This window comes from Cherax quadricarinatus, chromosome 40 (assembly GCF_038502225.1).
Source record: "Cherax quadricarinatus isolate ZL_2023a chromosome 40, ASM3850222v1, whole genome shotgun sequence".
NCBI classification, from domain to species: domain Eukaryota; kingdom Metazoa; phylum Arthropoda; class Malacostraca; order Decapoda; family Parastacidae; genus Cherax; species Cherax quadricarinatus.
In genome coordinates, this window is record NC_091331.1 from 15,646,355 (window position 1) to 15,674,221 (window position 27,867).

Genomic DNA, 27,867 nt, shown 5'->3' on the forward strand with positions numbered 1-27,867 from the left:
TGACACCCGTAATCAACTTGCTGCTGGCGTGACCAATTCACTCTCACATTAGACATCATGACCACAGAACAAGTACAACTAATCGTTACAAACCTTGGTAACTGATACTGACAGGTGGTTTAAAAACGAGTAAACAATTGTACATCTTTATGAGAAGCTTAACCCTTCATTATTATCGCACTGATTCTGTTTCATCACTGACGGCTCTTGACTCGCATAATGCCTAACAGTGACGGACAGTGGAGAAGTCAGGTGTACTAAAAAAATCTGAGAAGAGAGAATACTAAAAAAAAAAAAAAAATCTGAGAAAAGGGAATTAATGTAAATTTCCATAAATTCCATCGCACACTGAATTACTCGATGATAAAGTTGATTAGTTGAAGAACTTACCCTGAAGGAAGATGTAGAGTATCTTTGGTGTAACTGTCTCTAGCAGAGAAGAAAATAATGAAAGTGAATGTCACAGGAATGCAGTTAGAAGCCTGAGTCGATCTATTACTCTTTATGATAACATGAACGTGGATAAGCATGTTTACGGAGCAACTTGCAATGTGAGAAGACTGGTGGATGTTGTAGTAGCCAAGGTTAGGCTTGATTATAAGCACTTGTGGCAGTTTAGCAGACACACAGACGACGATCCAACTAAATGCAAAGTATGTGGCCAGCCCTATAGTCAATTAAACACTATGTGCTTCACTGTCCACTTATTGAGGCATATAGAGATATACAGTATAATAACCTATGTGATACGTCAAGGTATCTTATTAACGAAAATAAGGTACAAGACATATTAAGCAAATATCTTAAATTTACTTGTAACGCATGAGACAACTGTAGATATAAATCCAGATGTATTCCTGTTAATCTCCTTTCTTTTTCTCCTCAGTTTCCCTTACACTGTAAATTATCCTCAGTTGTCAGTCACTTCATTGTTGACTGTGACGCTAGGAGAGTCATTGTTACCCAGACAGATCTTGCAGAGTTTCTGTTCAACTGTATTACTTTGTGACATTGAACTTGTCTTCCAATGCATTATCTGTAACAGGCAAAAATTCTATTCAGAACTGTTACTCTTCTGTGACAAGTGCAAAAGATTAGATTATTTTAAATTCTGCTTATTGTAGCGGCTAGTTTATTTTGCACTTGTGCATCCTGTGGATGGTAGCGCAAGAGCATATGGATGCACACGAAGGCCGGGGAACTAGACCTCAAAAGGGTTAAAAAAGAGGAAAGGGAGTCAAGAGAATGAGATGAGAGGCTGGAGGGGGGGAAAAAAGGGAGATGGGAAGGGAGATAAGAGGCTGGAGAAGGGAGAAAGAGGATGCCGGAGATGAGAAGGGAATAGATACAAAGGAGAGAAAACGGATGAGAGGAGAAAAAGTGACGTAGATGGGGAAAAGAGGTACGAAAGAGTATAATTACCGAGATAACCTCTTTACCAAACAATTTTCAGGTAGTTCTCGTTATTGCTGACATCCTCTTGCCACAACATCGACTGAACGACCTGGTGTTGGTGTTACATTAGGTGTGCTACAGCTCGTAGGTGTTCCTCGTGTGTTGTAGCACACTAGTGTCTCGGCGAAAGCCTGACTGGACTCCGTTATAAGGCGCAACAACACCCGCGTCATATGAAACTGTATTAACATTTTCCAGATTTAATCGCTTGTGTGTTGCCTGTCGTCGTGAGTAGCAGAACTGACAAGGTGGAACACATTGACTTCATGTCGTACTTTAACTGTCATATTGTGTTGTGTTAATGTTTGTACGTGGCGGTCACAGCATTGCCCACCAGTGACTACTGACCTTGCTCCGACAGCTTGAGTACCTGCTCAAAACACGGTAACTAACTTCCTTCTCTCTCCCTCCCTCCACACACACACATTAGGTGTGTCAGTCAAGCCGAACCCTGGCGGCGGTGAGGTCAACAGCAGTCTCGACCCCCAGCAAATAACTCAAGTGTAAAACTCGTCGGATACAGTAACTAACCCACCCATCCACACAGGCTAAACGAGGGTTGTGAGTGGGGTCCCCAAGATTCAGTACAGAGACCGCTACTGTTCTTAATATATTTAAATGATCTCCCAGGAGAATTTTTTTTATATACATCTCTGTAGACGATGTAAATTAATGATAGTAATAATGACAAGAGAGAGAGAGAGAGCAGAGGTGGCCACAAAGACTTGGACAGGCTGCAAGAATTGGCTGCTCGAGTTCACTCTTAATAAATGCAAGGAGAGGGAGGAAGGAGCTAGTGTACAACCTAAGAATCTACAAATATTAAAGAAAATTAAGGATCATGGATTCCCAATTCGCCCTCACTAACAGAAGGAAACTTGTGAGGAAGTCTGGTGCGTCCTGGACCACAGTCAATCCAGGGTACTGTGGCTCGTTATTCTCAGAAAGATCAGGGAGTTTACATCACACGAGGGATATCGCCGTTAGTGCAGACGACCCATATAACTCTGGCGGCATATGAAGTCTAGCAAATTTCAAAAAAAGAATTCAGGGACTTGACGATGAATCGTTCAGACAGTCTGTGAAGCCCATCACTGATTACATGGTCCCAGTCGGGAGGGAGTACACATACAATCAAGCATTTACAGAATCTAGAAAAGACCCCAAGGATAAATGTGAATAACTGAGACTTGCTAAGAATTATAGTTCTTCACGACCCTTGGGTTTGGCAATCAGATTAGTTCCGAAGCTGAGAGGAATGCACAATGAGGAGAGATGAAGGAACTGAACCTAATGACCTTGGAGAAGTGAAACACTGGGAGACACGACTGCGACCTGCAACACACTGACAACGGATAGAGGCAGACTGCTGGAAATACGAGGACCAGTGACCAGTTGCATTTGTGTCCTTTTACTTAACGTATTGTCGGAAATTCTACCTATATTAATACAGGTTTACCTGTTGCAGATAAAAGCTAAACACACAGATCAACCACAGGAACATTAGGAAGTACTTTAATCAAAGGGTGATAGACAAATAAAATTAGTTGGCTAAGTAATGCTGTCGACGTAGCTCAGGAAGTGTCAGAAGAAATGAACCGATTACCATAAACACTCCTCTACGAGTATTAAGAATTTAGTGATTATATATATATATATCTTTTTCTTTCAACGTACCAGCCGTATCCCACTGAGGTGGGGTGGCCCAAAAGAAAAAACTGAAGTTTCTCCTTTTAAATTTAGTAATATATACAGGAGAAGGGGTTACTAGCCCCTTGCTCCCGGCATTTTAGTCGCCTCTTACGACACGCATGGCTTACAGAGGAAGAATTCTGTTCCACTTCCCCATGGAGATAAGAGGAAATAAACAAGAACAAGAATTAGAAAGAAAATAGAAGAAAACCCAGAGGGGTGTGTATATATATGCTTGTACATGTATGTGTAGTGTGACCTAAGTGTAAGTAGAAGTAGCAAGACTTACCTGTAATCTTGCATATTTATGAGACAGACAAAAGACACCAGCAATCCTACCATCATGTTAAACGATTACAGGCTTTCGTTTTACACTCACTTGGCAGGACGGTAGTACCTCCCTGGGCGGTTGCTGTCTACCAACCTACTACCTACATATATATAATATATATATATATATATTATATATATGTGTGTGTGTGTGTATGTGTGTGTATGTGTGTGTGTATGTGTGTGTGTGTGTGTATGTGTGTGTGTGTGTGTATGTGTGTATGTGTGTGTATGTGTGTGTGTATTGTGTGTGTGTGTATTGTGTGTGTGTGTGTGTGTGTGTGTGTGTATTGTGTGAGTGTGTGTATTGTGTGTGTGTGTGTATTGTGTGTGTGTATTGTGTGTGTGTGTATTGTGTGTGTGTGTGTATTGTGTGTGTGTGTATTGTGTGTGTGTATTGTGTGTGTGTGTATTGTGTGTGTGTGTATTGTGTGTGTGTGTGTGTATTGTGTGTGTGTGTGTATTGTGTGTGTGTATTGTGTGTGTGTGTGTATTGTGTGTGTATTGTGTGTGTGTGTGTATTGTGTGTGTGTGTGTATTGTGTGTGTGTGTGTGTATTGTGTGTGTGTGTATTGTGTGTGTGTGTGTATTGTGTGTGTGTGTATTGTGTGTGTGTATTGTGTATGTATTGTATGTATTGTGTGTGTATGTATTGTGTGTGTATGTATTGTGTATGTATTGTGTGTATGTATTGTGTATGTATTGTGTGTGTATGTACTGTGTGTGTACCGTATGTATTGTGTATCGTGTGTGTGTGTATTGTGTGTGTATTGTGTGTATTGTGTGTGTGTATTGTGTGTGTGTGTATTGTGTGTGTGTATTGTGTGTGTGTATTGTGTGTGTGTGTGTATTGTGTGTGTGTGTGTGTATTGTGTGTGTGTGTGTATTGTGTGTGTGTGTGTATTGTGTGTGTGTGTGTATTGTGTGTGTATTGTGTGTATTGTGTGTGTGTGTATTGTGTGTGTATTGTGTGGTGTATTGTGTGTGTGTGTATTGTGGTGTGTATTGTGTGTATAGGTTTACATGATGGAAGGATTGCTGGTGTCTTTTTTCTGTCTCATACACACGCAAGATTTCAGGTATGTCTTGCTACTTCTACTTACACTTAGGTCACACTATACATACATGTACAAGCATATATATACATACCCCTCTGGGTTTTCTTCTATTTTCTTTCTAGTTCTTGTTCTTGTTTATTTCCTCTTATCTCCATGGGAAAGTGGAACAGAATTCTTCCTCCGTAAGCCATGCGTGTTGTAAGAGGCGACTAAAATGCCGGGAGCAAGGGGCTAGTAACCCCTTCTCCTGTATATATTACTAAATGTAAAAGGAGAAACTTTCGTTTTTCCTTTTGGGCCACCCTGCCTCGGTGGGATATGGCCGATGTGTTGAAAGAAAGTATTGTATGTATTGTGTGTGTGTGTATTGTGTGAGCGTGTGTATTATGTACGTGGTGATAGTTTTGGGTATACTAAAGATAAAATATTTAAGGTAAAATTACATATATTGCACTACTTTTCTTTATGCTAGGCTTCTGCTCCCTCAGCTGGCTACTAACTTCGCCAAGACCCCAAAATAATTTTTAACTCATGACGAGTTGTTCATGTAGGCTTCCAGCAAAAAAAAAAAAAAAAAAGACAATATTTCCCTTTGTTACTGTCCATAACTTCTCAGTGTACGTCTACAGTACTGTGTCTTACAATGATGGTATACAATACCGAAATGAGCAGTTAAGATTTGAAATACCTGGGTACTGAGCTGATAAAACCACTGGTTGGCGATACGTCTTCAAACAAAGATACCCAGTTGTTGCACATGTCTGGTCATTACAAACCAGTGTATATAATCAGTCCATCGATTTTTTCAAGATTGATGGACTGATTACGTCGACTTCAGACTGAGTGACAAATTACCTGAAATTCCTTCTGATAATCACCACTGTTCTTTGTATTGGACTGATGAAGCCACTGTGTGGCGAAACGTTTTCACAAAGATACCCAAGTGCTGCACATGTGTCTAATTTACTTGTCGGTATACATACATGTGGTAAACAAAATGTCTGTGAATTTAATCTGAAGAACCTCTTATTCTAGGGGACACTTGGTTCAAGGACCAAGAGCTACCCTCCCTCTCCTCGGATCAAACCTGATGACCTCCCATTCTATGACCCTTACTTGTTCATAGCGTTCTCATTACCCTCCAACGTCTCGTTACGTCGCTCAACGTACCTTCGTTCTGGACGATATGTCGTTCTTCTTGGTAGGAAGTGCACACGATCATGGTGAAGAGGGCAGGTCAGGCGCCGCTTCACCAAACTTACTAAAACTTGCCAAAGTTTATTTCTACGGGGAACTTAACTCGAGGGGAAGGGGGAAAAAAACTGTCACATTTCACTTTTGACACAACGACACACGCGTTCAGCACAGAATTCTCACCGCACTAGGTTTAATTTGCGGGCGTAAGCATGTCTAGCCTCATGTTTTCAGAGGGGGAGGTAAGTGTGGTGTGGGCGGACGGCGAGCCAGGTCCACGGTGCTCAGGAGAGCCACGTCGTGCGTCCCTCCACCACTACAACCCACAGCTCACTGATTCCAGCCACCCACCCACCCAGTCGACTCACCTCGAGCCGTGTGTGTGCCCCCCCCCCCCATAACCCACCCTGAAAGACCCTGCCAGGGCTGCCCTCCTCTGCCCACCAGGCCACGGAGAGAACACCTCCGCCCCTGCCCATCCGAGACAGCTCCTCCTCCTACTCCCTCCTGCCTACCAAGCCAGAGACAGCTCCTCCTCCCTGCCTACCTTGCATAGCCCACCCCTATCCCCAGTCTTGGCCAGTCCTTCCTCTAGCCCTGACAAGCCCTCCCTCATCCCCCGACCATCCTACCCTAGCCGGCCCTCTGAGCTCGGAGCGGTCGCCGACTCGTAGAGGCTAGGCTAGCACCTATCCCCCCCTGCCAGCCTGAAGTTGACTGGTTGCACTGCTCGGTCGAATCGGTTGGTTCGGCTGGCCATTCGGTCGGGACGGCTGGGCCAGTCGGGTCGGTCGTTAGGACGGGTCGGGTGACAGGTGGGTGACCCCTATCATGCTCAGTCACCTTGTTCTGCCAACATCAGCGTTCAACCTGCCGGGGTGCTGATACCGTGTTCTCGGCTTGCTGAGGTGCTGATACCGTGTTCTCAGCTTGATGAGGTGCTGATATTGTGTTCTCAGCCTGCCGGGGTGCTGATACCGTGTTCTCAACCTGCCGGGGTGCTGAGACCTCACTCTCAATAACACAGAGATAAGAGCAGAAGGAATTCATAATTTTTCTTAACTGTTATTTTTTTTTAGAGAGAAAATAGGGGGATGTAATTTTTGCAACCTGATATCAGTACCTTAGTGAAGACTTACTGACTCTTAAATTATTTTATTACTATATCAATTACGAGGAGCGCTAAACCCGTAGGGGTTCTACAGCGCCTGTTTCCGACTCCTGTTTATATTTGTATTATGTGATGTAAATGGTTTTGAAAAACCGGAAAGCTGAGGAATAAGACAATGTGCAACATTTGGGAATTTTTATTGTGGAAACGTTTCGCCAGCCAGTGGCTTCTTCAGTCCAGTACGGAGAAGAACGTTGGAAGATGATGAGGAGCAAGCACCCTTGGGGTAATCAGTCCCTCAGCCTGGAGTCTGTGTTCTACGCCGAGAAGTTTCTTATACACTAAACGCTTCAAGTTTTCTTTTAAAAAATCTCGTTCAGTATAATAGTTTAATACTGTATTCACTCTCTGTTTTGTATTTACAAGAAAAGTCTGTAATGGGGAACTCAGTTGAAAGTTGTATGGGAAGCGTAAATAACTGTCCTTTGACCACTCTTTTTACGTGTAGTTTCTGTGACCATATAACAATAACTTAATAAATATGGTTCAGCGTGCTAATACCAAACAAGTCATAGAACGAGTGGGGTTCGAACCTGTGACAGGTGAGCCCCAAAACCCACAGTCCAGTGTGCTAAACACTGGACCAGCTGGCTCTAATACCATTCTTCCAACTAGGTATATTTCTATACCCCGTAGAGAGGACAGCATAACGGTATTCCGTGGCTCAGCTGGCAATGTTTTTCCCTCACACAGTGACCGACACAGATGGAAACGTTGGGTATGTTTCCTGCTGTCCCTCTTCACCTAGCAGTAAGTAGGTACCTGGGTGTTGGTCGATTGGTGTGAGTGTCATCTTGGGGGGAAAAGCTTGAAGGACACTTAATGTTTCGAAATAAGACAGACAATCCTCAATGACGCACCGACTTTCTTGGGTTATCCTGGGTGGATTGCGTTGAATTGCGTGCGGCCAGCAGTAACAGCCTCGTTGATCAGGCCCTGATCCACCGGGAGGCCTGATCGCGGACCGGGCCGCGGGGGCGTTGATCCCCGGAATACCCTCCAGGTAGGTAGGTGGCTAACCATCTCCCAGGTTAAAAATCCGAACAAATCTTAACACAACTGTGGGAACCATGCTAACCTCCCTAAGATGTATAGAAATATACCTGGTATATACATCGAGAGGTGGGTATTTATCAATGTATATATACCGAGAGTTAGCTTTAATCCCTATTTTAGTTTCAGGGATTAAAGTATCCTTAACCAGTGGTCAAATGCAGCCTTAACTGACAGTTTTGAAACCTGACAGACCAGGTAGTGTGTGTGTGTGTGTGTGTGTGTGTGTGTGTGTGTGTGTGTGTATTTTAATGTTTTCCAGGGAGTGTAGAACTTGTTATGGGTTCACTGCTGTTAGTTTACCTTAGCTCACATCAGAGCCCAACCGTATGTAAGGTGCCGCCCACAACACTCAACACCCAGGTACAGTGCCGCCCACAACACTCAACACCCAGGTACAGTGCCGCCCACAACACTCAACACCCAGGTACAGTGCCGCCCACAACACTCAACACCCAGGTACAGTGCCCCACAACACTCAACTAACACCCAGGTACAGTGCCCCACAACACTCAACTAACACCCAGGTACAGTGCCGCCCACAACACTCAGCTAACACCCAGGTACAGTGCCGCCCACAACACTCAGCTAACACCCAGGTACAGTGCCACCCACAACACTCAACTAACACCTAGGTACAGTGCCACCCACAACACTCAACTAACACCCAGGTACAGTGCCACCCACAACACTCGACTAACACCCAGGTACAGTGCCACCCACAACGCTCAACACCCAGGTATAGTGCCACCCACAACACTCAACTAACCCAGGTACAGTGTTACCCACAACACTCAACTAACACCCAGGTACAGTGCCACCCACAACACTCGACTAACACCCAGGTACAGTGCCACCCACAACACTCGACTAACACCCAGGTACAGTGCCACCCACAACACTCGACTAACACCCAGGTACAGTGCCCCCACAACACTCAACTAACACCCAGGTACAGTGCCCCCTCAGCACAACACCCAGATACAGTGCCACCTACAACACTTAACACCCAGGTACAGTGCCACCCACAACACTCAACTAACGCCCAGGTAGTGTGCCACCCACAGCACTCGACTAACACCCAGGTACAGTGCCCCCACAACACTCGACTAACACCCAGGTACAGTGCCCCACAACACTCAACTAACACCCAGGTACAGTGTCACCCACAACACTCGACTAACACCCAGGTACAGTGCCCCTACAACGCTCAACTAACACCCAGGTACAGTGCTCCCACAACACTCAACTAACACCCAGGTACAGTGCCACCCACAACACTCAACTAACGCCCAGGTAGTGTGCCACCCACAGCACTCGACTAACACCCAGGTACAGTGCCCCTACAACACTCAACTAACACCCAGGTTGCTGTTGCTAGGTGAACAGGAGTAGCAGGTGTAAGGAACCTCGCCCATATATCTGGACCCGCCCAAAACTGAACCAGGTGCGGGTTATTTGTGTATCGTTCCAGTCACGGTATTGTGCCTTTTTTTATTTCTGAATCAGGTTCTTTCGGTAGTGACGCCAGGTAGTGACACCAGGTAGTGACGCCAGGTAGTGACACCAGGTAGTGACTCCAGGTAGTGACTCCAGGTAGTGACTCCAGGTAGTGACACCAGGTAGTGACACCAGGTAGTGACACCAGGCAGTGACACCAGGTAGTGACACCAGATAGTGACACCAGGTAGTGACACCAGGTAGTGACACCAGGTAGTGACACCAGGTAGTGACACCAGGTAGTGACGCCAAGTAGTGACACCAGGTAGTGACTCCAGGTAGTGACTCCAGGTAGTGACACCAGGTAGTGACACCAGGTAGTGACACCCGGTAGTGACACCAGGTAGTGACGCCAGGTAGTGACGCCAGGTAGTGACGCCAGGTAGTGACACCATGTAGTGACTCCAGGTAGTGACACCAGGTAGTGACACCAGGTAGTGACACCAGGTAGTGACACCAGGTAGTGACTCCCGGTAGTGACACCAGGTAGTGACACCAGGTAGTGACTCCCGGTAGTGACACCAGGTAGTGACACCAGGTAGTGACACCAGGTAGTGACTCCCGGTAGTGACACCAGGTAGTGACACCAGGTAGTGACTCCCGGTAGTGACACCAGGTAGTGACACCAGGTAGTGACACCAGGTAGTGACTCCCGGTAGTGACACCAGGTAGTGACACCAGGTAGTGACACCAGGTAGTGACACCAGGTAGTGACACCAGGTAGTGACACCAGGTAGTGACTCCCGGTAGTGACACCAGGTAGTGACACCAGGTAGTGACACCAGGTAGTGACACCAGGTAGTGACTCCCGGTAGTGACACCAGGTAGTGACACCAGGTAGTGACACCAGGTAGTGACACCAGGTAGTGACTCCCGGTAGTGACACCAGGTAGTGACACCAGGTAGTGACACCAGGTAGTGACACCAGGTAGTGACTCCCGGTAGTGACACCAGGTAGTGACACCAGGTAGTGACACCAGGTAGTGACACCAAGACAAGTCTCTCCAAAAAAAACAAAATAAGTAACAAAGTTGAATGAAATTTAATGAAAATAATAAAAATTTAAATCACGGAAGAACTGACTCATAAAGAACAAGAAAAAGTCCATAACTGAAGTCGCAGACAATATCTGGAGAAGGAAAACACGAATAAATGTACGAAAAAGGGACTGCAACCTTGAAAATGATTGACAGGGTAAGAGTGACATCTGAAGATGAGAAGGTAATGACGGAAGAGGTGATGATAGTGTGTGGATGGTGGAGGTGGAGGTGGAGGTGGAGGAGAAGGAGGAGGTGGAGGAGGAGGAGGAGGAGGAGGAGGTGTATGGTGACTGAAGAGTTGTGAAGGTAGTAGTAAGGGAAGGAGAGAGGGGGGGTGGAGGGGAGAAGGAAGGAGGGAGGCGGGAGTGGAGGGGAGAGGGAAGGAGGGAGGGAGAAGAGAAGGGAGGAGGGAGGGAGAAGAGAAGGGAGGAGGGAGGGAGAAGAGAAGGGAGGAGGTAGGAAGAGACACCGGAGAGGGAGGAGATAGACTGGAGAGGGTAGGAGGGCGAGAAAGAGACAGAGGAGAGGGAAGGATGGACAGCAGCAGGTCATGCAGTCGTGCGGTAGGAAGATCTTCCTGGATTAAAAATATCTTCCTAACTCCTTATTCTCTCTCTCCGTTCATCTCTACCATCCCCCCCCCTCTTCCCCTCATTACATCTACTCTCCTCCCCTTCCCTTACTCCCTCTCTAAAAATTCACGAGCCAGAAAGACGCAAATAATAACAATAAAACTTTCGCAATAACTCAATCCGAATTCACAAGACCTTCCAAAAAATTGAGGATTTACGGAAACTAGTTCTAACGACTCAGACATTGTCATGAGGGAGGACTTGTGGCAGTTTTTACCTGCTGGCAGAGTGGTGGAGGCAGCGGCAGACGCGACTCACACCCCGAGATTGTCACATCCGCTGCGCCACGACCACGAAAATTAGAAATAATTAATATTGAAATTGAAAAGATTGACTTATCTACTTGCGTGTTTTAAATAGCCAACAACTATGCAGAATGGAGTTTCACGATTCACTTGCCATGGGTTCTAACCCCACCCGTACCGTGGTTTGTTTGCAATCGTGTTTGTGAGTCAGTATGTATGTATAAATATATATATATATATATATATATATATATATATATATATATATATATATATATATATATATATATATATATATATATCAGGACCCGGGTTCGAGTCCTCCGTTCATTCTTCTGTTTATTCAGTGAGAGGCTATATTTCAGCGTGGTGGGTTGAGCACTACACAGCTAGAGTAATATTTATTCCTCAACCAACTGCACAAAGGCTCTTTGCATACCTTCTGCCAGTCCTCAGGTACCTTCCCTTCTTTCATACACACGATGAACAAATACACCAGCCATTCTAACGCATTAAAGATAATGAACATAATCACGGCAGGTGATGATGGTGATGGTAAAGGCATTATGCACAAACCTTGGCGCTAAGGTACACCATCCGGCAGTTAACACTAGGGGAAACAATCCCATATTGTCTAGAGTCTCCTAGAGCCTTCACTCTTTATGTTGTCACCACACCATACTGCTGTGGGCACTAGTTCCTTCAAGGTGGTGCCTTGATGCAGGTGAAGGGCTCTTGATTCAAGGAAGAGTAGCTACTCTCCCTCTCCTCCTTGAAGTTCTAGGTCTTTCAACCCATCTATCTCGGAGGGACAGAGGAAGAATTAGACACATGTGCAGCATCTGGGTATCTTCATTTGTAGACGTTTCGCCATTCAGTGGCTTTATCAAGGAAGACTAGGGTGCTCTTCACCCATTTCAAGGCCGAGGGACTCATTACCTCATCTTTTGTATATAGTTCTACTTCCTACTGGATGGCGAAACGTCTACAAATAAAGATACCCAGATGTTTCACGTGTATTTAATTCTTCATCTTGTCTGTATTATATACCATTCATGTACAAAGACCGAGGAAACGTGAAACATCCAGCTTTATTCAACATCACACCATCTATCCACTCTCTATGTATCTCGGTGTCAACAAGCAGCCTTAATAAGGTCACCACAGACCAAATGGTTCAAGTTATTCTCAAATTCCCGCCAGAACAGGAAAAAAAAAACACTGACAGCCTTCAATGTTTAACCATTTCTTAAAGCACCACATTAGTTTCATAGTGTATTTACACGAGTTTATTACTGAAAGATGTAAGAAACTCCAGTACCTGTTGGAAGCATTCAGGAGTGACGCGAATAGGTATTCATGTTCAGCATTTAATGATAACAAAATTCAACCTCAGGTATTTTAGATGAGGTTACTTCAGTAAATTATTTCGGAGTTACCTGTAGCTAGCACGAACATACCATTTATCAAGACTTGTCTAGGACCTTGCCCCTGGAGAGAAAAACCTTCGGAATTTGCAAAAAGATTTGCAACAGGTAACAGGCAAATTGCATATAGGAAAGGGAAACGCCTGGCAGTGGGGGGGATTATATTATCGTCGCTTAGTTCGCTGAAAACAGTAGGCTCATTGTATGTAGTGAGGACAGGCTGCCCTGTATGGTCTTGTTCCGACACGTGACCCCCTACTTTTCTCAGGTCAGGTGTGGCCTCCCACGTCGGCACCCTTTGATGGTAGGTCAGGCAAGGTGAGCCAGATGACGTGTCTGTTGGTGATAATTGACATTGTTCAGCTCCTTTGATGTCAGGTCAAACTAAGTAGCGATCGACAGGTCGACTCAGTACCCCAAACACACACACACACACACACACACACACACACACACACACACACACACACACACACACACACACACACACACACACAAAGAGACACGATAAAGCTCACGGAGCAGGCAGAGAATGGACCTAACTAGTAGCGACCAGCGAAGAGGAGGGGCCAGGAGCTGTGAATCGACCCCTGCAACCACATATGAGTACACACACACACCATTACATCAAACATATGGTTAAAGGCGCATGTTAACCACATACAAAACCATCAGGGAATGCGAGGTTAGTACATCCTACAAGACGGTGTACCAGTATGGGAAACACTTGAGGAAGTAGGTATTATCCCTGCCATGATATCCTTGGCGTTTGATATAATTGGCGTCATATCCTTGGCGTCATGATATCTTTGGCGTCATGATATCTTTGGCGTCATGGTATCTTTGGCGTCATGGTATCTTTGGCGTCATGGTATCTTTGGCGTCATGGTATCTTTGGCGTCATGGTATCTTTGGCGTCATGGTATCTTTGGCGTCATGATATCCTTGGAAAGCATAATTGATCGGATGTGAAAACAGAGAAATGGGCAGGAAGCGTTGATACGATACGAACTTCACTCCAGGAGAAGGAAGGGGTAAGGGATGGGGGATGGAGAAAGGGGAAGGAAAGGGGGTTAAGGGGAGGGAAAAGGAAAGAGGGTAGAGGGACGGAAGAACGTCTATGCGCACACGCTCCTCTCCCAACACTGGGCTACCCTCAAAGACGGTCCATTTAACCGTGAAAACTTAAAATGTCCATCAACTTATTGGTTTCATACGTGAGCAAATGCTAGATCATATTTACGTGCGGCCAGCAGTAACAGCCTAGTTGATCAGACCCTGATTCACCGGGGGGCCTGGTCATGGACCGGGCCGCGGGGACGTTGGTCCTCGAATACCTTCCAGGTAGACTCCAAATAGGTAGACACCACCCCAGAGCGTGTCAGTGTCTATTATCAACTATACCATAACCACTATAAAGAGGGCATCCGTAACTACAACGCCAGTAACTGTTACTTGAACCAACGATAACAACGATAACAACGATAACAACCACGACCTTAGCTACTGCAACACCAGTTACTTCTACAACACCATGAACAGCCAAAAGCAACGAGTCAAAACTACTACAACGCCAATAACTGCTACAACTACATGATGATTAAGACACATGTTTAGGTGTAGTAGTGAAATGAAGATAAATGCAATCAGTCCATCTACCTTGAAGAAATAGCATTTGAGGTGGTCAGTCCCTCAGCCTGGAGAGAAGCAAAACCAATCACAACCTTAACTACTACAAAAGCCACATCAACAAAAAAGCGACAACAATCACACCCTCAACTACAACAACACTATCACTACGACAAAAACACCGAACATCACAAAAAACTACAGCTACAACATCCGGTAACAGCTTGACAAAGTTCCTGGAGAACGAAACGTTGCCACCATAAAAATGCCGTTTTAGATGCACATGTGTCCCTTTACCTAACACACCAACATTATTGCAACATTGGCCTCAACAAAAACAAGATTATCCTGTGTAAGTGACCAGCTTTAACCTGCTAAACGTGCGATATATTACTTAATCCATTACTGTCGTATTGCCGGTGGCCAGATATAATTTACTAGGGAGCAGCGTGTGTTCTTGAGCCGGGTGGACCGGTTCCTCAGAGAGGTTGTGTGTGGGGGAGGAAATAAGGACACGAGAATGAAGGAACACTGCAATACGCCTATTGGCCCGGTTCCACAGAGAGGTTGTAAAGGTCTAACTTACACCCACTCATGCCCGTCTAATCTCTTTTTCACATAAATCAGTTTTACAGACTGCATTTCAAAGCCCCAGCCCTACCTAAGGTACAAACCTGAGTAGTTTTATATATGAGATATATTACCACCCCCTGGAATGCTGCCCAGAACAGTCGACTCACAGCCAGGTACCTACTTATTGCTTATGGCGGGGATCTAACTACGGACACTCAGCATGTGACGGTACACAGGGAGTGTGGTGAGGGATAACGGGTGAGGTGTGAAGGATAGTGACAATGAATACATTAGCTGTGTAATGAGGGTGACAGTAATGAGACTGGTGTGGTGAAGGTGACAGTAATGACACTGGTGTGGTGATAGGTGACAGTAATGACACTGGTGTGGTGATAGGTGACAGTAAAGACACTGGTGTGGTGAAGGTGACAGTAATACACTGGTGTGGTGAAGGTGACAGTAATGACACTGGTGTGGTGATAGGTGACAGTAATGACACTGGTGTGGTGATAGGTGACAGTAAAGACACTGGTGTGGTGAAGGTGACAGTAATGACACTGGTGTGGTGATAGGTGACAGTAAAGACACTGGTGTGGTGAAGGTGACAGTAATTACACTGGTGTGGTGAAGGTGACAGTAATTACACTGGTGTGGTGAAGGTGACAGTAATGACACTGGTGTGGTGATAGGTGACAGTAATGACACTGGTGTGGTGAAGGTGACAGTAATGACACTGGTGTGGTGTAGGTGACAGTAATGACACTGGTGTGGTGAAGGTGAGAGTAATGACACTGGTGTGGTGATAGGTTACAGTAAAGACACTGGTGTGGTGAAGGTGACAGTAATGACACTGGTGTGGTGAAGGTGACAGTAATGACACTGGTGTGGTGAAGGTGACAGTAATGACACTGGTGTGGTGAAGGTGACAGTAATGACACTGGTGTGGTGAAGGTGACAGTAATGACACTGGTGTGGTGAAGGTGACAGTAATGACACTGGTGTGGTGAAGGTGACAGTAATGACACTGGTGTGGTGAAGGTGACAGTAATGACACTGGTGTGGTGAAGGTGACAGTAATGACACTGGTGTGGTGTAGGTGACAGTAATGACACTGGTGTGGTGAAGATGACCGTAATTACACTGGTGTGGTGAAGGTGACAGTAATGACACTGGTGTGGTGAAGGTGACAGTAATGACACTGGTGTGGTGAAGGTGACAGTAATGACACTGGTGTGGTGAAGGTGACAGTAAAGACACTGGTGTGGTGAAGGTGACAGTAATTACACTGGTGTGGTGAAGGTGACAGTAATTACACTGGTGTGGTGAAGGTGAGAGTAATGACACTGGTGTGGTGAAGGTGACAGTAATTACACTGGTGTGGTGAAGGTGACAGTAATGACACTGGTGTGGTGATAGGTGACAGTAAAGACACTGGTGTGGTGAAGGTGACAGTAATTACACTGGTGTGGTGAAGGTGACAGTAATTACACTGGTGTGGTGAAGGTGACAGTAATGACACTGGTGTGGTGAAGGTGACAGCAATGACACTGGTGTGGTGAAGGTGACAGTAATGACACTGGTGTGGTGAAGGTGACAGTAATGACACTGGTGTGGTGAAGGTGACAGTAATGACACTGGTGTGGTGAAGGTGACAGTAATGACACTGGTGTGGTGAAGGTGACAGTAATGACACTGGTGTGGTGAAGGTGACAGTAATGACACTGGTGTGGTGAAGGTGACAGTAATGACACTGGTGTGGTGAAGGTGACAGTAATGACACTGGTGTGGTGAAGGTGACAGTAATGACACTGGTGTGGTGAAGGTGACAGTAATGACACTGGTGTGGTGAAGGTGACAGTAATGACACTGGTGTGGTGAAGGTGACAGTAATGACACTGGTGTGGTGAAGGTGACAGTAATGACACTGGTGTGGTGAAGGTGACAGTAATGACACTGGTGTGGTGAAGGTGACAGTAATGACACTGGTGTGGTGAAGGTGACAGTAAGGACACTGGTGGTGAAGGTGACAGTAATGACACTGGTGTGGTGAAGGTGACAGTAATGACACTGGTGTGGTGAATGTGACAGTAATGACACTGGTGTGGTGAAGGTGACAGTAATGACACTGGTGTGGTGAAGGTGACAGTAATGACACTGGTGTGGTGAAGGTGACAGTAAGGACACTGGTGGTGAAGGTGACAGTAATGACACTGGTGTGGTGAAGGTGACAGTAATGACACTGGTGTGGTGAAGGTGACAGTAAGGACACTGGTGTGGTGAAGGTGACAGTAATGACACTGGTGTGGTGAAGGTGACAGTAATGACACTGGTGGTGAAGGTGACAGTAATTACACTGGTGTGGTGAAGGTGACAGTAATGACACTGGTGTGGTGAAGGTGACAGTAATGACACTGGTGTGGCGAAGGTGACAGTAAGGACACTGGTGTGGTGAAGGTGACAGTAAGGACACTGGTGTGGTGAAGGTGACAGTAAGGACACTGGTGTGGTGAAGGTGACAGTAAGGACACTGGTGTGGTGAAGGTGACAGTAAGAACACTGGTGTGGTGATAGGTGACAGTAAGAACACTGGTGTGGTGATAGGTGACAGTAAGAACACTGGTGTGGTGATAGGTGACAGTAAGAACACTGGTGTGGTGATAGGTGACAGTAAGAACACTGGTGTGGTGATAGGTGACAGTAAGAACACTGGTGTGGTGATAGGTGACAGTAAGGACACTGGTGTGGTGAAGGTGACAGTAATGACACTGGTGGTGAAGGTGACAGTAATGACACTGGTGTGGTGAAGGTGACAGTAATGACACTGGTGGTGAAGGTGACAGTAATTACACTGGTGTGGTGAAGGTGACAGTAATGACACTGGTGTGGTGAAGGTGACAGTAATGACACTGGTGTGGCGAAGGTGACAGTAAGGACACTGGTGTGGTGAAGGTGACAGTAAGGACACTGGTGTGGTGAAGGTGACAGTAAGGACACTGGTGTGGTGAAGGTGACAGTAAGGACACTGGTGTGGTGAAGGTGACAGTAAGAACACTGGTGTGGTGATAGGTGATAGTAAGAACACTGGTGTGGTGATAGGTGACAGTAAGGACACTGGTGTGGTGATAGGTGACAGTAAGAACACTGGTGTGGTGATAGGTGACAGTAAGGACACTGGTGTGGTGATAGGTGACAGTAAGGACACTGGTGTGGTGATAGGTGACAGTAAGGACACTGGTGTGGTGATAGGTGAGGGTGAAAAGTCGTGAGTGTGACATTAGGTGATGCTGGCAGTGACTGAGTGGTTGTGTTTAGGTATACCTCCCCCCCCTCCCTCTCTCTCTCTCTCTCTCTCTCTCTCTCTCTCTCTCTCTCTCTCTCTCTCTCTCTCTCTCTCTCTCTCTCTCTTGCTCTTCCTTTTCTTCTTCACTATCTTATCTTACATTATAATTAAGCATTGAACTGAAATTATTATAATTATTATTATTACATTCATTGGATGCACTAAAATTATAGAGGTCATATAACACCTAGAGAATGAGGGGTAACCAGGTTTGATCCTAGGAAAGAGAAGGAAGCTTTAATTCCTTGGATCAGGAGCTCTTCAGCATTAATGTGCAAACTGCGAGGGAAGAGAGATCTCCGACGAGAGAGAGAGAGAGAGAGAGAGAGAGAGATATTAAAATTATATATACATCGTAACTCACAACACGAGTCAGTTACTCTCAAGGTTTGGATCGCGTTTCCCTTAACTTAGTGATTTCCTGTGACTGCCGTCACCGCCGTTCACCTGCGTCGCGTTACTAAGTCACGGAGGTGATATACACAGCATCCCAGAAGGTGGGAGTTCCTGCCAACACTGTCCTTGCCAGCCAAAGCACTTTAAGTAGAAGGAAATGATGGAAAGAACAACACGAGCAAGAAGAACGCGAACAAGGACACGAAGATGAAGAACACGAACAAGAGCACGAACAAGAAGAAGCAGATGCAACTGCTGCTTCTACTAAAGACATGTGGATATGCATGCCCAAAGCGCTACAAAATTGGTGCCAGAGCTTCCTCCTCCCCAAACAAGAAAATAATTTCAGTAACTGTAAACCTTAAGATGTCATTATCAACTGATACAAAACAAAGAGGAAACAAGAGAAGTCAATAAGGTCATTAAACAGATAAAGTAAGAGACCTCAGGGTCTCCAAGAGCCACAACAAGAGACCTCAGGGTTCCCAAGAGCCACAACAAGAGACCTCAGGGTCTCCAAGAGCCACAACAAGAGACCTCAGGGTTTCCAAGAGCCACAGCAAGAGACCTCAGGGTCTCCAAGAGCCACAACAAGAGACCTCAGGGTCTCCAAAAGCCACAACAAGAGACCTCAGGGTCTCCAAGAGCCACAACAAGAGACCTCAGGGTCTCCAAGAGCCACAACAAGAGACCTCAGGGTCTCCAAGATCCACAACAAGAGACCTCAGGGTCTCCAAGAGCCACAACAAGAGACCTCAGGGTCTCCAAGAGCCACAACAAGAGACCTCAGGGTCTCCAAGAGCCACAACAAGAGACCTCAGGGTCTCCAAGAGCCACAACAAGAGACCTCAGGGTCTCCAAGAGCCACAACAAGAGACCTCAGGGTCTCCAAGAGCCACAACAAGAGACTTCAGGGTCTCCAAGAGCCACAACAAGAGACCTTGAAAATCAAAACAAAAAGAGCGGTGTAGAAATATCAATATTTTTTTCCTTCTGTAATTCATTTTATTGGTAGAACAATAAAATAGATTACAGAGGTGAGAAGTAATGTACCTTTTGAAAATTAAAAATAAATAATGGAGCAAGTTACTGAGAGCAGGACTACACACGCGCGCACGCACACACGCACACACACACACACACACACACACACACACACACACACACACACACACACACACACACACACACACACACACACACACACACACACACACACGACAGGAGGGTTAGGGGAGACATGATAACGACATACAAAATACTGCGAGGAATTGACAAGTTGGACAGAGACAGGATGTTCCAGAGATGGGACAGAGAAACAAGGGGTCACAATTGGAAGTTGAAGACTCGGATGAGTCAGAGAGATGCTAGGAAGTACTTCTTTAGTCATAGAGTTGTCAGAAAGCGGAATAGTCTGACAAGTGATGTAGTGGAGGCAGGAACCATACAAAGTTTTAAGACGAGGTATGATAAAGCTCATGGAGCAGGGAGAGAGGACCTAGTAGTGACCAGTGAAGAGGCGGAGCCAGGAGCTATGTCTCGACCCCTGCAACCACAAATAGGTGAGTACAAACGAGTACAGAAGCCTCCTTTATGCCCAAACAAGGGAGGTGAAGGATAGTCAAGGTCGTTAATGACGCCCGGGAGGATGGAATGATGGAGGGAGAAAGATGGATGGAGTGAATGTTATAGGGAGGAATGGTAGCAGGGATGAAGGAGGAAATGATGGAGCAAGTGACTGATGGAGAGCACTGAATGACTGAGGAATGACGCCTTCATCGTTAAGAGATGGAGTGATGGAATGAGGCCTAAACCGTTAAGGGATTCTACTCACAGAGAGGGAGGCAGGGAGGGTGTAGGGAGGGAGATAGGGAGAGAGGGATGGATGGTATCACGGAGAGAGGATAACACAGAAAGAGGTAAAGGAGGAAATAAGATAATAAGAGGTGAAAAAATCTTAGGCAAGGAGGAATGGAAGGGGTGACATGAAGGGGGTGAGAGAGATGCCGGAAGGGAGACAGCGGAGGCGGGAGAGAGAGATAAGAGACAGAGATAAAGAGACAGAAATAAGGAGAGGCAGATATAAGGAGATAGAAATAAGGAGAGACAGATAACGAAACAGAGATAATGAGAGATAAAAGATAAGGCCAGACCCGTCACACCTGAAAGACAGATCTGTTACATCTGGAGGCCAGACCTGTTACACCTGGAGGCCAGACCTGTTACACCTGGAGGCCAGACCTGTTACACCTGGAGGCCAAACCTGTCACACCTGGAGGACTGACCTGGATTATGAACATAAGCAATGAGGCGATGGAATCTGGCGATGGCACTCTGATGGCACTCTGATGGCACTATGGCACTCTGATGGCACTCTGATGGCACTCTGATGGCACTCTGATGGCACTCTACAACACAAGATTCTACCATAATATAACTAAAACAATTTGAGGCAGCTGCATCTGCTGCTCTACTGCTGCTGCTCTGCTGCTGCTGCTGCTGCTCTACTGCTGCTGCTGCTGCTGCTGCTCTGCTGCTGATCTGCTGCTGATCTGCTGCTGGTGCTCTGCTGCTCTGCTGTTCTGCTGCTGCTGCTCTACTGCTGCTCCTGCTCTGCTGCTGCTCTGCTGCTGCTGCTGCTGCTGCTCTGGTGCTGCTGCTCTGGTGCTGCTCTGCTGCTGCTGTTCTGCTACTGCTGCTCTGCTGCTGCTGCTGCTGTTCTGCTGCTGTTCTGCTGCTGCTCTGCTGCTGCTGCTCTACTGCTGCTGCTCTGCTGCTGCTGCTCTGCTGCTGCTGCTCTACTGCTGCTGCTCTGCTGCTGCTGCTCTGCTGCTGCTGCTGCTGCTGCTGCTGCTCTGCTGCTGCTGCTGCTCTGCTGCTGCTGCTGCTGTTTTGCTGCTGCTGCTGATCTGCTGCTGCTGCTGCTCTGCTGCTGCTGTTTTGCTGCTGCTGCTGCTCTGCTGCTGCTGCTCTGCTGCTGCTCTGCTGCTGCTGTTTTGTTGCTGCTGCTCTGCTGCTGCTGTTCTGCTGCTGCTCTGCTGCTGCTGCTCTGCTGCTGCTGCTGCTGTTCTGCTGCTGTTCTGCTGCTGCTCTGCTGCTGCTGTTTTGCTGCTGCTGCTGCTCTGCTGCTACTACTGCTGCTGCTGTTGTCCTTGCAGTTATGTATTTATGGTAAGTCGGACGCACCTTCACCTCACTCCAGCAACACTGGAGCGCCAGTCTGCATCACTGAGAGAGCTCTTGATCCACGGAATAAAAGATTTTGTTCCTTTCCTTTTATCATACCTAATTTTCTCCCATTACTCAGGCACTTCACCAATATAATAATAATAATGATACACAGTAGTAATAATAATAATAAGAGTACATAACAGTAGTAACATAATAATAATAATAATAATAATAATAATAATAATAATAATAATAATAATAATAATCTAGAAATACAAACTTTTACTTGCGTTTAACGTATATTTTTATTTTTAAAAAATTCTTAGGTGGTAGGGGAAGGCTAGGTGGTAGGGGAAGGCTAGGTGGTAGGGGTGGCGAGGTGGTAGGGGAAGGCTAGGTGGTAGGGGAAGGCTAGGTGGTAGGGGAAGGCTAGGTGGTAGGGGTGGCGAGGTGGTAGGGGAAGGCAAGGTGGTGGTAGGGGAGGTGGTAGGGGAAGGCAAGGTGGTAGGGGAAGGCTAGGTGGTAAGGCTAGGTGGTAGGGGTGGCGAGGTGGTAGGGGAAGGCTAGGTGGTAGGGGTGGCGAGGTGGTAGGGGAAGGCTAGGCGGTAGGGGTGGCCAGGTGGTAGGGGTGGCGAGGTGGTAGGGGAGGTGGTAGGGGAAGGCTAGGTGGTAGGGGTGGCGAGGGGAAGGCTGGTAGGGGAAGGCTAGGTGGTAGGGGAAGGCTAGGTGGTAGGGGTGGCAAGGTGGTAGGGGAAGGCAAGGTGGTAGGGGAAGGCTAGGTGGTAGGGGTGGCGAGGTGGTAGGGGTGGCGAGGTGGTAGGGGAAGGCTAGGTGGTAGGGGTGGCTAGGTGGTAGGGGAAGGCTAGGCGGTAGGGGTGGCCAGGTGGTAGGGGTGGCCAGGTGGTAGGGGTGGCGAGGTGGTAGGGGAAGGCAAGGTGGTAGGGGAAGGCAAGGTGGTAGGGGAAGGCTAGGTGGTAGGGGTGGCGAGGTGGTAGGGGTGGCGAGGTGGTAGGGGAAGGCAAGGTGGTAGGGAAAGGCTAGGTGGTAGGGGTGGCGAGGTGGTAGGGGAAGGCTAGGTGGTAGGGGTGGCGAGGTGGTAGGGGAAGGCAAGGTGGTAGGGGAAGGCTAGGTGGTAGGGGTGGCTAGGTGGTAGGGGAAGGCAAGGTGGTAGGGGAAGGCTAGGTGGTAGGGATGGCTAGGTGGTAGGGGTGGCGAGGTGGTAGGGGAAGGCTAGGTGGTAGGGGAAGGCTAGGTGGTAGGGGAAGGCAAGGTGGTAGGGGAAGGCTAGGCGGTAGGGGTGGCTAGGTGGTAGGGGTGGCGAGGTGGTAGGGGAAGGCAAGGTGGTAGGGGAAGACAAGGTGGTAGGGGAAGGCGAGGTGGTAGGGGTGGCTAGGTGGTAGGGGTGGCGAGGTGGTAGGGGAAGGCTAGGTGGTAGGGGAAGGCTAGGTGATAGGGGAAGGCTAGGTGGTAGGGGTGGCGAGGTGGTAGGGGAAGGCTAGGTGGTAGGGGTGGCGAGGTGGTAGGGGAAGGCAAGGTGGTAGGGGAAGGCAAGGTGGTAGGGGAAGGCAAGGTGGTAGGGGAAGGCTAGGTGGTAGGGGTGGCGAGGTGGTAGGGGAAGGCTAGGTGGTAGGGGTGGCTAGTTGGTAGGGGTGGCGAGGTGGTAGGGGAAGGCTAGGTGGTAGGGGTGACGAGGTGGTAAGGGAAGGCTAGGTGGTAGGGGTGGCGAGGTGGTAGGGGAAGGCTAGGTGGTAGGGGTGGCGAGCTGGTAGGGGAAGGCTAGGTGGTAGGGGAAGGCTAGGTGGTAGGGGTGGCGAGGTGGTAGGGGAAGGCTAGGTGGTAGGGGTAGGGGTAGGCGAGGTGGCGAGGTAGGGGAAGGGGTGGCTAGGTGGTAGGGGTGTGGTAGGAGTGGCTAGGTTGTAGGGGTGGCGAGTTGGTAGGGGAAGGCTAGGTGGTAGGGGTGGCGAGGTGGTAGGGGTGGCTAGGTGGTAGAGGAAGGCTAGGCGAGGGGTGGCTAGGGGTAAGGCGAGGTGGTAGGGGAAGGCTGGGGGTAGGGGTGGCGAGGTGGTAGGAGAAGGCTAGGTGGTAGGGGTGGCGAGGTGGTATGGGGGCTAGGTGATAGGGGAAGGCTAGGTGGTGGGAGAAGGCTAGGTGGTAGGGGATGGCTAGGTGGTAGGAGTGGCTAGGTGGTAGGAGTGGCTAGGTGGTAGGGGTGGCGAGGTGGTAGGGGAAGGCTAGGTGGTAGGGGTGGCGAGGTGGTAGGGGAAGGCTAGGTGGTAGGGGAAGGCTAGGTGGTAGGGGTGGCTAGGTGGCAGGGGTGGCGAGGTGGTAGGGTTGGCGAGGTGGTAGGGGAAGGCAAGGTGGTAGGGGAAGGCAAGGTGGTAGGGGAAGGCCAGGTGGTAGGGGTGGCGAGGTGGTAGGGGAAGGCAAGGTGGTAGGGGAAGGCAAGGTGGTAGGGGAAGGCTAGGTGGTAAGGGTGGCGAGGTGGTAGGGGAAGGCTAGGTGGTAGGGGAAGGCTAGGTGGTAGGGGTGGCGAGGTGGTAGGGGAAGGCAAGGTGGTAGGGGAAGGCTAGGTGGTAGTGATGGCTAGGTGGTAGGGGTGGCGAGGTGGTAGGGGAAGGCTAGGTGGTAGGGGAAGGCTAGGTGATAGGGGAAGGCTAGGTGGTAGGGGTGGCGAGGTGGTAGGGGAAGGCTAGGTGGTAGGGGTGGCTAGGTGGTAGGGGTGGCGAGGTGGTAGGGGAAGGCGAGGTGGTAGGGGAAGGCTAGGTGGTAGGGGTGGCGAGGTGGTAGGAAAAGGCTAGGTGGTAGGGGTGGCGAGGTGGTAGGGGAAGGCTAGGTGGTAGGGGTGGCGAGGTGGTAGGGGAAGGCTAGGTGGTAGGGGTGGCTAGTTGGTAGGGGTGGCGAGGTGGTAGGGGAAGGCCAGGTGGTAGGGGTGACGAGGTGGTAGGGGTGGCGAGGTGGTAGGGAAAGGCTAGGTGGTAGGGGTGGCTAGTTGGTAGGGGTGGCGAGGTGGTAGGGGAAGGCCAGGTGGTAGGGGTGACGAGGTGGTAGGGGAAGGCTAGGTGGTAGGGGTGGCTAGGTGGTAGGGGTGGCGAGGTGGTAGGGGAAGGCTAGGTGGTAGGGGTGGCGAGCTGGTAGGGGAAGGCTAGTTGGTAGGGGAAGGCTAGGTGGTAGGGGTGGCGAGGTGGTAGGGGAAGGCAAAGTGGTAGGGGTGGCGAGGTGGTAGGAGAAGGCTAGGTGGTAAAGGTGGCGAGGTGGTAGGGAAAGGCTAGGTGGTAGGGGTGGCTAGGTGGTAGGGGAAGGCTAAGTGGTAGGAGTGGCTAGGTTGTAGGGGTGGCGAGTTGGTAGGGGAAGGCTAGGTGGTAGGGGTGGCGAGGTGGTAGGGGAAGGCTAGGTGGTAGAGGAAGGCTAGCTGGTAGGGGAAGGCTAGGTGGTAGGGGTGGCTAGGTGGTAGGAGTGGCGAGGTGGTAGGGGAAGGCTAGGGGGTAGGGGTGGCGAGGTGGTAGGAGAAGGCTAGGTGGTAGGGGTGGCAAGGTGGTATGGGAAGGCTAGGTGATAGGGGTGGCTAGGTGGTGGGAGAAGGCTAGGTGGTAGGGGATGGCTAGGTGGTAGGAGTGGCTAGGTGGTAGGAGTGGCTAGGTGGTAGGGGTGGCGAGGTGGTAGGGGAAGGCTAGGTGGTAGGGGTGGCGAGGTGGTAGGGGAAGGCTAGGTGGTAGGGGAAGGCTAGGTGGTAGGGGTGGCTAGGTGGTAGGGGTGGCGAGGTGGTAGGGGAAGGTAGGTGGTAGGGTTGGCGAGGTGGTAGGGGATGGCTAGGTGGTAGGGGTGGCGAGGTGGTAGGGGAAGGTTAGGTGGAAGGGGTGGCGAGGTGGTAGGAGAAGGCGAGGTGGTAGGGGTGGCGAGGTGGTAGGGGAAGGTTAGGTGGTAGGGGTGGCGAGGTGGTAGAAGGCTAGGTGGTAGGGGTGGCGAGGTGGTAGGGGAAAGCTAGGTGGTAGGGGTGGCGAGGTGGTAGGGGAAGACAAGGTGGTAGGGGTGGCGAGGTGGTAGGGGAAGGCTAGGTGGTAGGGGTGGCGAGGTATTAGGGGAAGGCTAGGTGGAAGGGTTGGCGAGGTGGTAGGGGAAGGCTAGGTGGTAGGGGTGGCGAGGTGGTAGGGGAAGGTTAGGTGGTAGGGGTGGCGAGGTGGTAGGGGAAGGTTAGGTGGTAGGGGTGGCGAGGTGGTAGGGGAAGGCTAAGTGGTAGGGGTGGCGAGGTGGTAGGGGAAGGCTAGGTGGTAGGGGTGGCGAGGTGGTAGGGGAAGGCTAGGTGGTAAATGTGGCGAGGTGGTAGGAGAAGGCTAGGTGGTAGGGGTGGCGAGGTGGTAGGGGAAGGTTAGGTGATAGGGGTGGCGAGGTGGTAGGGGAAGGCTAGGTGGTAGGGGTGGCTAAGTGGTAGGGGTGGCGAGGTGGTAGGAGAAGGCTAGGTGGTAGGGGTGACGAGGTGGTAGGGGAAGGTTAGGAGGTAGGGTTGGCGAGGTGGTAGGGGAAGGCTAGGGGTAGGGTTGGCGAGGTGGAAGTGGAAGGCTAGGGGGAAGGGATGGCGAGGTGGTAGGGGAAGGCTAGAGGGTAGGGGTGGCGAGGTGGTAGAGGAAGGCTAGGTGGTAGGGGAAGGCTAGGTGGTAGGGGTGGCGAGGTTTTAGGGGAAGGCTAGGTGGTAGGGGTGGCGAGGTGGTAGGGGTGGCGAGGTGGTAGGGGTGGCGAGGTGGTAGGGGTGGCGAGGTGGTAGGGGAAGGCAAGGTGGTAGCGGTGGCGAGGTGGTAGGGGAAGGCTAGGTGGTAGGGGAAGGCTAGGTGGTACGGGTGGCGAGGTGGTAGGGGAAGGTTAGGAGGTAGGGGTGGCGAGGTGGTAGGGGTGGCGAGGTGGTAGGGAAAGGCTCGGTGGTAGGGGTGGCGATGTGGTAGGGGTGGCGAGGTGGTAGGGGAAGGCAAGATGGTAGGGGAAGGCGAGGTGGTAGGGGTGGCGAGGTGGTAGGGGAAGGCTAGGAGGTAGGGGTGGCGAGGTGGTAGGGGAAGGCAAGGTGGTAGGGGAAGGCTAGGCGGTAGGGGTGGCGAGGTGGTAGGGGAAGGCCAGGTGGTAGGGGTGACGAGGTGGTAGGGGAAGGCTAGGAGGTAGGGGTGGCGAGGTGGTAGGGGAAGGCAAGGTGGTAGGGGAAGGCTAGGAGGTAGGGGTGGCGAGGTGGTAGGGGAAGGCAAGGTGGTAGGGGTGGCGAGGTGGTAGGGGAAGGCAAGGTGGTAGGGGAAGGCTAGGTGGTAGGGGAAGGCTAGGTGGTAGGGGAAGGCTAGGAGGTAGGGGTTCACACCTGGATTCTGACTCTACACAGAACAAATTCTGATGATGGGGACTGAATTCTTTCCGAAACACTGATAACTGTACACTGGAATAACTCCTTTAAGAACATCAAACAACCAAGGCAGAAACAGCCAGGAAGATCAGGCAGGGTAGATCGCACTACCAAGACGGCAACATTAACTAAGGTTATATATCGAAGGCAGAAAAAACAGTAAAGTTGATCCATAGTAACACCTGCAAGGCAGGATCATCTTAACAGCAACACCGGCAAGGCAGGATCATCTTAACAGCAACACCTGCAAGGCAGGATCATCATAACAGCAACACCTGCAAGGCAGGATCATCTTAACAGCAACACCTGCACGGCAGGATCATCTTAACAGCAACACCTGCAAGGCAGGATCATCATAACAGCAACACCTGCAAGGCAGGATCATCATAACAGCAACACCTGCAAGGCAGGATCATCTTAACAGCAACACCTGCAAGGCAGGATCATCATAACAGCAACACCTGCAAGGCAGGATCATCTTAACAGCAACACCTGCACGGCAGGATCATCTTAACAGCAACACCTGCAAGGCAGGATCATCATAACAGCAACACCTGCAAGGCAGGATCATCTTAACAGCAACACCTGCA

The 27,867-nt window shown here is 49.2% G+C and overlaps 1 protein-coding gene across 2 annotated transcripts in view; it reads right to left on the reverse strand.

Moving 5' to 3' along the window:
- Positions 1–6,079, reverse strand: part of LOC128687164 (uncharacterized) — a 135,261-nt gene extending 129,182 nt beyond the window's left edge. For both annotated transcript variants that reach the window (XM_070092730.1, XM_070092731.1), the window contains exon 1: positions 5,706–6,079. In XM_070092730.1, the coding sequence (XP_069948831.1) occupies positions 5,706–5,757 (52 nt within the window). In that variant the 5' untranslated portion in view covers positions 5,758–6,079. The remainder of the gene's footprint in view (positions 1–5,705) is intronic.
- Positions 6,080–27,867: the final 21,788 nt, after the last annotated feature.